We start from the raw sequence: 12,603 nt of genomic DNA on the forward strand, positions 1-12,603 counted from the left end.
TTTCTTTTTTCTTGAGTCGGTTTTGAGATTTTGACTAACACCTTTGGGAGTCCCTTAATATCTTTCTTGTCATGCTAATAGGATTTTATGGCATGTCTCACTGATAATAATAATAAAAAATCTTTATTGGAAATTCCATATCTCTCTTTCAATTCTTGAAACCCTATTAACTTCCCGTTCTTCCAGATCTCCCCCAGTCTATATATCCCTTGATTCCACTATATGTTGTTTTCTATTGAGCCTAATTCTCTTAAGTTAGTATTTTTCCATAAAAGAGTGTCCTCGTGGAGCTCTGTATTATTCCAAAAGGATTTAACTTCCATCCATACTTTGTGCCATAAATATATTGACGTAGACTCCCTAAAAAAATCTTGTGTATGAAAACCGGCCTCTAGTATCTGACAGATATTACAACCTGGTGCTTTTTTATCAATCATACTCATTATTGATTTAAACATACGAGTGTCCCCCCAGGCCACCAAATTCATTACTGGACCAGCTAAAAATATATATATTTAAGTCAGGGACAGACAGACCCCCCTCTTTCTCAGGGTATTATATCATCTGCATTTTAATTCTGGGTCTTTGCCCCTCCATATTAATTCGCTTAAAAGGTTCTCTATAATCTTTTTGATATTTACTGATGAGTTCCATAAGGGGTAATTAATCATTGGAAGTAAACTCATTTTTATTAGAGAGATTTTCCCTACCGTTGACAGTCGTAACTTTTTCCATATTGATATCTTACTTCTCATTTTTTTTTATTAATGGTATTAAATTCAGTCTTATGTAATCCTGTGGGTTATTTGTAATGTAAATGCCCAAGTATTTTGCACTCTCCCCTTTTTTTATAATCTCTAAAGGTTCTGGATTAAATCCTAATAAGGGGTCTAATCTTTTAAATATCTCCATATGATTTAGGCTACTTTCACACTAGCGTTCGTCGGTCCGCTCGTGAGCTCCGTTTGAAGGGGCTCACGAGCGGACCCGAACGCAGCCGTCCAGCCCTGATGCAGTCTGAATGGAGCGGATCCGCTCAGACTGCATCAGTCTGGCGGCGTTCAGCCTCCGCTCCGCTCGCCTCCGCACGGACAGGCGGACAGCTGAACGCTGCTTGCAGCGTTCGGGTGTCCGCCTGGCCGTGCGGAGGCGTGTGGATCCGTCCAGACTTACAATGTAAGTCAATGGGGACGGATCCGTTTGAAGATGCCACAATATGGCTCAATCTTCAGGCGGATCCGTCCCCCATTGACTTTACATTGAAAGTCTGGACGGATCCGTACGAGGCTATTTTCACACTTAGCTGTTATATGCTAAAATAATGCAGACGGATCCGTTCTGAACGGAGCCTCCGTCTGCATTATTATGATCGGATCCGTTCAGAACGGATCCGATCGAACGCTAGTGTGAAAGTAGCCTTAGTGAATTGTGAGATCCTAAAAAAAGCATCAAGTCGTCAGCGTACATAGAGATTTTCTCTTGATGGCTCCCATATTTAAACCCAATTATGTTTTTATCTTGTCTAATTTATCTTGTCTAACCCCATTCTCCTCAAAGTAGCGATCAGGAACCTCCATTCTATTGTATCAAATGCTTTTGAGGCACCCAGAGTTACTATCAATCTTTCCCCACTATTATTTGCTTTTAGTTGCATATTTAAAAAACATTGCATTATATTGTCCGTAGTTGTTTTGCCTGGCAGAAATCCAGTTTGATCTTTATGTACAAGTGAATTTACAACTCCTTTTAATCTATCTGCTAACACTTTCGCTAAGATTTTATTATCTGTGTTTATCAACTAAATAGGTTTATATGAATCCATTAATTTAGGATCCTGTCCTGGTTTTAGGATTAACGTGATCAATGATTCCTTCAATGAGTCTGGTAATCTTTTTTTTGTTGTTTGTTTTTTCCCTAGAAGCGTTCCACGTCTGTAACAATTTGGGGGTCAATACTTTTCTGTATATTCCATATAATTCAAAAGGAATCCCATCTGAGCCCGGAGATTTATTTTTCTGCAGTGGAATCAATTTCCCCTTCCGGTCTTGCTTTCTGATCTTCTGACAAAGATACCATGTCCACCCCTTAGCATGTCAAATTTTAAAATATCTTTTTTTTCTTCAAATGTTAAATCCTAATTGTGTGAACATGCCCTTAATCTATCCCATGAACCATTAAAATGCATGTAGCAAAATTAAAAATGTAAGTAAAGTGAAAACTCTGTATTTTAGCTTTTTTGAGGCTTGTAAAACAAACCTTCGCATTTTTAAGGTGGAGCTCATTATTTATTTATTTTTTATATAGCTACTTTGTCATAAATGTTTCTTTTCTCTTACCTGTAGAAAAGATTATGGAAAAATGCCTGAAAAAACAAAAAACACCATACTATAGTTTGAGAAAAAAGGCACTTACCTGTAGAAAAGATTATGGAAAAATGCCTGAAAAAACCTCCAAAAAACACCATACCATAGTTTGAGAAAAAAGGCATGAGTCAAAAAATGCAACAAAAGTGAGGAAAAGGGGCACAAAAAACAGTTTTTCCTAAGTGCCTAATAGCCAACAAATAGTCACAGTATTTTTGGAAGAGAAAAAACCAAATATGCAGTTTTCACTAAATCGCAGTGTGTGAAACCACCCTAAAGAGAAAAAATCCCGATTACACAAATATTTTAAATGATAATCCAGCATTACGTTGCAGTCTTGCTAGTTACACAGCATAGACCCCAGCCAAAGGTCTATGATAACAGATGAAACAATCTCATCCATTAAATAAGTGTGGCAATGTCTAGCTGAGACGGGTAACATAGCAGGGCATACCACCACCGATGCTACATTATTAACTGTGTGGTGTTGGCAGAGAGATGGTGCCATGTACAGGCGTAAACTCACTGAGATTTATCAAAACTAGGTCAAAAATTGGAGCAGTTGCCCATTGCAACCAATGAGATTGCAACGAGAGGTGGAATGTGAGTGGTTGTAATGAGCAACTACCCCACTTTTCTTTTGCACCATTTTTTGTACATTTTCTGCAGGACGATGCTATTTTCAGTCATCTCATGAATTTCAATATGATTCCAGGTTGTGGAAATGGAAAATATCTCCATATCAACAGTCAGACATACAAAATGGGCTGTGATTATTGCTTGCCGTTGGTGGAAGCTGCAAGAAATCGAGGTTATGAAGTAATGGCTTGTGACGGACTTCGGCTCCCGTACCGTGGTGGCTGTTTTGATGCTGTCCTGTCCATAGCTGGTGAGTTAAACATTAAAGGGTCGCTGTGCTTTTAGTAAACTTTTTATATGTCATAGACGCATATGAAAAGATTGGTGGGGATGTGAGTGCTGAGTACCCCGCTGATCTATAGAACAAGAGGAGAGAAGTGCTTGCTTAGCGTGCTCTGTGTCCTGGCTGCACAAGACGGGCCTATAGACTTTCTATTGAGTCCGCCTCGCCTTTTGTTCTGCAGCGAGGAGAGAGAACGCGCTAAGCAAGAACTTATCTCTCCTCTCCTAAACTTTTGACATGTCCCTATGAGAACTTCATGGCCGATCTTATTTTTTTTATTTAATTTTACTGAACTGGACGAAATGGAGTGCACCACAATGCATTCCGTTCCGTTTGGTGAAGGGGACGTCTCATGGTGAAGGGTGCCCGGCTGCAGCCATCTCCTTTCGGTGCCCAGCGCCCCGCCTTCTGAAGTGAAATCGCCGCCCTCCCTTTCATTAGATCCGCCTACCTAAGTTCATCGCCGCCTCTCTAACGTCCGCTCGCTTCAGCCAGATCCCGCGCGTGAGCACTAGGTATAGGGATCTGGCTGAAGCGAGCGGACGTTAGAGAGGCGGCGATAAACTGAGGTAGGCAGATCTAATGAAAGGGAGGGCGGCGATGGGCACCTAAACGAGATGGCTGCAGCCGGGCACCCTTCACCATGAGACGTCCCCTTGGACACATTTTGAAGTGAGTGACAGGTGATATAAACCAGTTTTTTATGATTATAGAGCCACAGGCGCATTTGATAAAGTCACTTTAGGATTCAGTGGATTACTAGGGACATCGCCATATGTTTAGGTTATAGGCCTCATTTCTGATGACAGAATCCCTTAAATTTTCAGCAAGACCTGGCACCTGCCCACACTGCCAAATGTACCAGTACGTGGGTTAATAACCACGGTATCACTGTGCTTGATTGGACAGCATAGAGAATCTATGAGGTATTGTCAAGAGGAAGATGAGAGACACCAGACCCAACAATGCAGATGAGCTGAAGGATTGCTATCAAAGCAACCTGGGCTTCAATAACATCTCATCAGTGCCAAAGGCTGATCACCTCCATACCACACCGCATTGATAATTAATGTAAAAGGAGCCCTGACCAAGTACTGAGTGCATATACTGTACATACTTTTGAGTAGGCCAACATTTCTGTATTAAAAATGACGGTATTTTAATTGATTTTATATCATCTAATTTTCTGAGATGCTGACTTTTGGGTTTTTTATTAGCTATATGCCATAATCATCAACATTAAAAAAAAATGCTTGAAATAGATCACTCTGTGTAAAATAATCTATAGAATATAGTTTCACTTTTTGAATTGAATGACTGAAATAAATTACTTTTTGATAATCAATTTTTTTTCGCTGCATTTGTATTTGTAATAAACATGAATATTGTTTCTCATATTTTATACTGAGGTCGGAAACAGTTCCAGAAGCCAGGAAACCAATGCATCTAGAATATTACTGCTAGCACGTTTTTTTGTTTCTCGCCTATTTCCTATATTTTTTATTGTCAGATAAAGAAAAATCCAACATTTTACAATAGTTCTGACACGCAGGTCAGGGGGATAACATAAAGAAAAACACGCGGTCTTGGTACATCTTGGTGCCAGTCAGCGAAGGATACTTCACAAGCGACAGTCCACATCAGTGCACTAATTATTAACTCTGTACATGTTGTTATAACAGAACAATGGCAGAATATAGGAGAGGGGTACATATATGTCAATTGCCATCCTGATCAGTAGTACCAATAGAGGCGTCTCTATACCTCGTCCAGGGAAGCCACCTCTCAGACATAACAGTGCGATGTTTGGCAGATTTTGCCATAATGCCCTCGTATGTCCTGTGCAAGTCCACCCTATTGATAACCTCTCCCAACGTAGGAGGTTCAGAGGATTTCCAGTATATGTGCTACTGTCCATCTAACATGGTGGGGAAGCTCAAAAAATCCTATGTGTAGCAGAGCCATCGCTGGGTCTGGAAGAAAAATGGGGCACATCCACCAAGTATGGTGCCAATACCAGAGCAGTTATTTCAACATATGTTAGCTGGCTATACAATGGGCTAACCTATGTGGGGTAAGGTACCACCGTAATTGCACCTTCTTGATTTGCTCTATGTGATTAACACAAAGAGAGGTGCAAACGGACCACTTGCAGGCCTGTCTCCATTGCTCTAATGTGAAGGTAGCTTGTAGATCTTGCTCCCATTTTTTCATAAAGGGGAGTTTCTCAACCTCATGTGGTTGGTTCATAAAGTGATACAACGGAGAGAGGCCTCGGTAAGCCCGATCCGACGTGTAAAAGGCTCTATACAGTGTCTGACCTGAGGCGGCAGGGTTTTTAACAGAGTTGGTAGTCAGAAAGTGCCTAACCTACAGGTATTGGTAAAAGAATGAGTGAGGGAAGGTAAATAAGGAGCTAAGTTTTTCAAAGATCAAAAGCGTTTCCCTTTCATATAGTAAGGCCCTTTTCACACGGGTGAGAATTCCGTGTGGGTGCAATGCGTGAGGTGAACACATTGCACCCGCACTGAATCCGGACTCATTCACTTCAATGGGGCTGTGCACATGAACAGTGATTTTCATGCATCACTTGTGCGTTGCGTGAAAATCACAGCAAGCTCTATATTGTGTGTTTCTCACGCAACGCAGGCCCCATAGAAGTGAATGGGGCTGCGTGAAAATCGCAAGCAGGTGCGGATGCGGTGCGATTTTCACGCATGGTTGCTAGGTGACGATCGGGATGGGGGACCGATTTTTATTATTTTCCCTTATAACATGGTTATAAGGGAAAATAATAGCATTCTTAATACAGAAAGCTAAGTAAATTAGGGATGGAGGGGTTAAAAAAATAAAAAAATTAAACTCACCTCATCCACTTGTTCGCTCAGCCCGGCTTGTCGTCTTTCTTCTTCTTTGAGGACCTGGAAGAAAAGGACCTTTGGTGACGTCACTGCGCTCATCACATGGTCCATCACCATAGTTGTGGACCATGTGATGAGCACAGTGACGTCACCAAAGGTCCTTTTCTCCCAAGTCCTCAAAGAAGAAGAAAGACGACAAGCCGGGCTGCATGAACAAGTGGATGAGGTGAGTTAAAAAAAAATATTTTTTAACCCCTCCATCCCTAATTTACTTAATTTGCTATTATTTTCCCTTATAATCATGTTATAAGGGAAAATATTAAAATCTACAGAATACATAACCCAAACCCGAACTTGTTTGGGTCTGGGTACCACATTCAGTTTTTTTCTCACGCACGTGCAAAATGCATTGCACTCGCGCAGAAAAAAATGAAGAACGTAATGCAATCGCATACAAAACTCACCCCACTCGCAGGCAAAATCGCACGATTTTCCCACGACGCACCCGCATCCTATCCGGCCCTCACACGAGACGCCCGTGTGAAAAAGGCCTAAGTGTAGTGTTTTTAGTCCTCTGCTTTCCCATCCTATCAAGGATAGTACCCGGTATATGAGGTTCTAGACATCTGATAGAAAGTGATTCAAAAGGTATAGTCATATTTTTTTAAGAAGCACCGAAGCAAGAAAACCTTTCCAGATATGAAAGGAATGAGACACAGTGGCCAAGGGGCATGGAACCCGCACAGGACGGAGATATGAAACTTCAGCATATAATCTAAGAGGGGCCTCCCCAGTCAGGGCATTTTCAATTTAACCCATTTATGTGATGGACATAAGTGAAAACACTAACTCATGGCATCAAGAGCAAGTGCCTTATAGTATGAGCTAAAACTTGGTACACCCATCCCACCCTCTAAAAAGGGGTAGTAGAACACCTTTCGGGCCACCCTAGGGCATTGTCCCCCCATATAAATTTCAACAAAAGATTCTGCATTTCAATGAGCGAAGACCTGCTCACAGGTAAGGGGATATACCTGAGCAAGTACAGTATCTTTGGCAAGAACATCATCTTGCATATGTGTATGCGAGCAACCCAGGAAAGTTTGAGGCATGATATCCTACTGATTTCAGGTTTAAGATATTAAGTAATAGTCGAATGTTATGAGACGCCACCATTGTAACCGGGAAACATAAAGTAATGCCTAAATAAGGAACACCATCTGGGGACCACACAAAGGTATATTTAGCAGGCACTGGACAGAGAGGGGGTCCAGCAGTATTGGAAGCATCAGGGACTTGGAGGAGTTAAGTTTGTAGTAGGACACCTGGGAAAATTGAGTGAGAACATCAATAAGGGCAGGAAAGGAGGTATCTGGTTTTGTTCAGGTAATAATAACATCGTCTGCATATAGGTCAATAGTGTGACTAGTGTTACCCACTGGGTCTCCCATAATGTTAGGATGTGATCTTATAGCCTCTGCAAGGGGTTCCATTACAAGAGCAAAAATGACCGAAGATAATGAGCAACCTTGCCTTGTGCCATTGCTAATTCGAAAAGAGGAGGACAGAAACCCTGAGGCAAGTACTCTAGCTGAGGGATTACAGTATAAAGCCAAAATAGACTGCAATATAGAGCCTATGAAACCAAATTTATTAATAATAGCCTCCAGGAACCCACAGTTTACTCTGTCAAAGGCTTTTTCAGCGCCTAGGGAAAGAAATACACCAGGGGTTCTGGAGAGTTGCATAACCTGTAGGAGGTTTAACATCCGTCTTGTGCCATCTCTGGTCTGCCTGCCTGCTACAAAGCCTACTTGATCTGCATTCACCAAGTCAGGTACAACTTGTTGAAGGCGAGAGGCTAGCATCTTGGTGTATAGCCTAAGGTCACAATTTAACAGTGCTATAGGCCTAAAATTTTCGGGTTTAGTGGGAGGCTTACCTGTTTAGGGCATGTTTCTTACCTATTGATGTCTATGAGGAGTTGATTGATTAGTTTAGGAACCAGTTTAATTTTTCCAACCTATTGTATAAAAGTCTAACTAGCACTGTCTAGTAGATTAACTTGTAATCTACTTATCATATTGCGAGCACCCATAAGGGACTGTTTAGTGAGAAGATATTTAACCTCCTTTAGGTCCCTAGTAGCACCCAATGGGGCAGATTTTCTAAGCCTGTAGGTAGTGTAAACGTAGGCAGTCTGGGAGGAATATACCGCATCCTACACTCCAGAATTGTGGCTCCGGAAAGTCACAAATTTTGTGACTTCAATTTTTGCACCCATTGCTCCAGTAGGTGGTAAAGTGGATGTGGTTAGCTATGTTAATGAGTTTCACTTCAGATTTATCCCTGAGACTTTTCAAAAAAATTGCAAACTCACTCTAGTACAAGGGTGACATAGGAAAACTGAAGTAGTATTTCTAGGTAAAAGTGCTAGGTTTAAAGATTTAACAAACGCCATGCAACATTTCATACATTTGGTGAAAAGTACTCCAACACAGACTACTGCAAAACTGCCTTCAAATATTACCCTCATGATTAATCCCCCCGGTTGTCTAGACCGGCAACAGATTTACCACAGGCGCTCAGGCTGGATGATAAATGTGGTGCCGGGCTAGACACTTTGTCTAACTCTGTGGCGAAACCAACCTCGCCACTGGGTTTTGGAGAGGCCTGTTTAAACGCCTCTTGCCTCAGGATTATGGCCCATACTAACTTTTAAACCCCTGAACCTATTCCAGGGAATTTTGGATAGGTTTGTCCCAAAGTTATACTGTTTAAATTGATGTAAGTTATATGTATGGACAATGTAACCTCACAAAGTTGTAACAATTTATAATAAGTATAACTTGTCAGCTTGGGAGGAATATGCTGGGTGTGTTTCTATTATCCCATTGTGCCATTGTCCCATTGTGTGTTTAAATGGTGATGTCTGTCCTGTTGTCTCCACATGTGTATTAGCGATCTCCCTTTGTCCTGAGAGATAATTGGATTGCCCTCAGTTGTCTCCGGGACAGAGAGGAGGAAACCATGATGCATTGTGGGGATGTGTTGTATCTGTTCTGTGTCGCAGTCTTCCTTCTGGTCCTCTGGGGGGCGTGAACGATTGGTTGCTGTAGTTGCATTGTGTGTGTTGTAAGATATTGATTGGTTGAATTTCAAAACCCTGTGGGCAGTACTATGTTTGTTTTTTTTATGAATAAAAGAGGCTGTACTTGAAGTACAGTCAGACCACTGCTTGACCCTCAACACGGAGCCTTGTCTCGTTATTGGGGGGATTCCCTGTATGCTGTTGGAGACTGATTGCCAGGAGTGTAAGCTGATTGTATGCTTTTCCTGTTCGTCTGCTAGCAGCTATTCGCGAGGTTCGAGTTTGGAGTGCTATTTTGTATCCAGTTCGGGAGTTTGGTGTTCTGCAGTAGCTGTGCCTGTCTCTCAGAAAGAAGCATATCGCCTAAACGGATCTTAACCCCATGTCTGCTGAAACGGTCCGTTACAAGCTCTATACTAACTATTGGTGGGCTTACTTTGAGACAGACTTTTACACCCGAATTGTGTTGCAATTTTGGCACAATACATTGCATCTTAGGCCACCTTTCTCATGGAGTCATGAGTCTTTCCATTAGGCCACCCGTTTTTTGGACCAGGGACTAGTGTTCAGCGAACTTCTGTTCGGCATACAAGGTTCAAGTTCGGGATATCTAAGATTTCCGTTATGGATTCCACTACCACAGGCCATAAGTTATGGTCCATGGTAGCGGAATCCATAACGGAATTCTTAGATAACCAGAACCTTGTACACCGAACTTGAAAACAGAAGTTTGCTCATTCCTACTAGGGACAGAAACTCTCTAAACCTAGATGCACCTAATTGCGCCACTTTTTGTGTGCAATTTATGGCAAAATCTAGATTATGGGTCAGTAAGTCCATGTTGCTCCTGTTTTATTTTTTATCTTTGTTAAAAAAAAAGGTTTAAATTGTGCACCTGTGTTAGGCCTCACTGACACGTGCATATTCTGGTCATTATTTTGCATCAGTATTTGTAAGCCAAATCATTTACTGTTCTCCCGTGTTTTGGACCCACTATTGATTTTGCCATTCAAAAACTGATGCAAAATGCTGACCAAACTATGCAGGTGTGAATAAGGCCTTAGATATAACTATAGTTTTTCTGTCTTTTTCTATAAACAATGTTTATCACAGACAACAAGCTAAATTGCAAAACCTTTCATTACACAATAAAACACCTTTATAGACATAAAAAACGCTCACAAACACTCTAACCTCCTCTTTTTTGGCCTCTACAGTGATCCACCATTTCTCAACCAAGGAACGTCGTGTTCTAGCTATTAAGGAGATGACTCGCATATTGAAAGTGGGTGGACAGATGATGATCTATGTATGGGCAATGGAACAAAAGAGAAGAAAGTTTGAGAAGCAAGATTTACTAATACCTTGGAACATACCGCCAAGTACAAAAAACCTCTCCGACAAACTGTGGAACTCCTGGCAACCAGACCTCAATACCATCTCCTTGAATAAAAACTTCAACAAAGGCCATGCCTCCACAAACCAAAGGACTAAAAGTTCTTCCTTTCTAGATCATCAGAGTTCGCTATATCAGAATGAACTTCATTCATCCAAGTTCTTAGCGCGCTCCTTAGATTCAGGATTGAATGAGACTCTTTACTCCGGGGCCAGTGAGAGAAATTATGGAAGCATATTCCGTAGAATGTATAATCTCTGCATGGACATGAAGAGAGGTAGAAATGCATTTTCCTCCAAGCCTTTGCATTACTTCAGGAACATTGGAGATCTTTTGCCAAATCATGTGCAAAACTTTGAGAATAATACCAACGTGGTGGCAGAACTGTTGAGATCGTCGACCACTAATAGGACATTTTGTAAGTCTCCAACTGTTGAACTTGACAAGGAAATAATTCATTTTAATGTGGTTCCTCTACGAGAGTTGGGTTCTAAATACAGGGGATCGAATGATCCCAAACTTAATTTTACGAAGAGTTATGCAAATCCTTGTGAAACAAAGACTAGAAATAAAAGAGACCAATCCCTAAACAACGGTAACAATGATCATGAGATAGTTTCACCAGACCATCAGCTCCTGCAAGGTGTAAACAATGGCTGTCTACGTTACTATCACATTTTTAAGCAGGGTGAGCTCAGTGACCTAATAGAACAATGCATTCCGGAGCTTCGTGTTGTGCAGACTTTTTTTGATCATTCCAACTGGTGTGTTATTGCAGAAAAGATTCAACCTTCCGATGGAGTAATTGGTTGTTGACAATCCAGCTAATTATGTTCTTTCTAAGGGATAACATGTTTTAATTACCATAGAATTTTATGAAGTAATTTTATTCTGCATATTTATGTTGTGTGTACTAGCTTCTGACTATATTTATATATTTATTGTTTTTATTACTGTAAGTTTTAAATAAACATCCGTATCTATAATCAGTACTCCACGTACACTCATTCTGTAGAACAGGTTTATATAGCATTCAGATTTGTCAGTCCTGCATGATCTGGTTTACCATGTCCTTAGCTGCACTGCAAAATGTTTACAGAGTTTAAGGTACGCATACTTAAAAATCACCGTACATGATATGGAAAACTGCACTCGTTGGGTAAATGTTGTCCAAACAAGACCGTTTCGGCCAACCATCTATGTGGACGCGCGTAACCAGACTCTTCCCCACTGACATCTGCTGATCCTGCTGATATTAACATGCATGATCCTTGTTCCTCTGGGAGATATGGATCTAGTAGGCTTTACCCATGCTTCTAAAGCTTAAAGGAAAAGTATAACTAACATTTTTTTTCTGCAAGTTAAAACCAGATAGCAACACCTTTTAACATTTTCTAATCTGTTTTTATTTTCTGATTGCAGATTTATTTCTTCTATTTGCTGAACATGATTTTGGGGGTAGCCATCTTGCCTGAGCTGTTATTAACAGCATTTAGAGAGCACTTAAAGAATTGCTTTATGGCAGCCACATGGTCCATACACACAGTGGACCTCATTGACTTCTATCCGAGAGTTTTCTAGGCATGCTTTGTGACCTGGCAGAGGTCAATGTGCAAAGAAAGAAATTGCAGGCAGGGTTATAATGACAGATAAGCAGATAACTGCAGTAAAGTGATCTGTGCGATAAGTGGCACCTATTAACTGACCTAGTGGCCAGGGTAAAAACTGCAAGATTTTAGGATTTTTAACTATAAATATTGACATGGAAAATATAAAAAAATCGCAGCAAAAGTTCTTTAAAAATACATTTAACATAAAAACGTGATTTAAACAATAGGTCATTCTCTGATGACACATTTCCTTTAACCCCTTCGCGACCGCCGCCGGATATGTATGGTGGAGGTCACGTCTTTAAGCATGGCACATGCAGCGGGCGCCACAGCCGCTGGGTTTCTGATGTTTCAAAAAGC

The 12,603-nt window shown here is 41.0% G+C and overlaps 1 protein-coding gene across 2 annotated transcripts in view; it reads left to right on the forward strand.

Annotated features, from left to right (window-relative positions):
* The window catches only part of LOC122932929 (probable tRNA methyltransferase 9B), a 64,992-nt gene extending 53,388 nt beyond the window's left edge, over positions 1-11,604 (forward strand). For both annotated transcript variants that reach the window (XM_044287616.1, XM_044287617.1), the window contains 2 exons: positions 3,079-3,252; positions 10,455-11,604. In XM_044287616.1, the coding sequence (XP_044143551.1) occupies positions 3,079-3,252; positions 10,455-11,449 (1,169 nt within the window). In that variant the 3' untranslated portion in view covers positions 11,450-11,604. The remainder of the gene's footprint in view (positions 1-3,078; positions 3,253-10,454) is intronic.
* Positions 11,605-12,603: the final 999 nt, after the last annotated feature.

Source organism: Bufo gargarizans, chromosome 3 (genome assembly GCF_014858855.1).
Source record: "Bufo gargarizans isolate SCDJY-AF-19 chromosome 3, ASM1485885v1, whole genome shotgun sequence".
Lineage (NCBI taxonomy): Eukaryota > Metazoa > Chordata > Amphibia > Anura > Bufonidae > Bufo > Bufo gargarizans.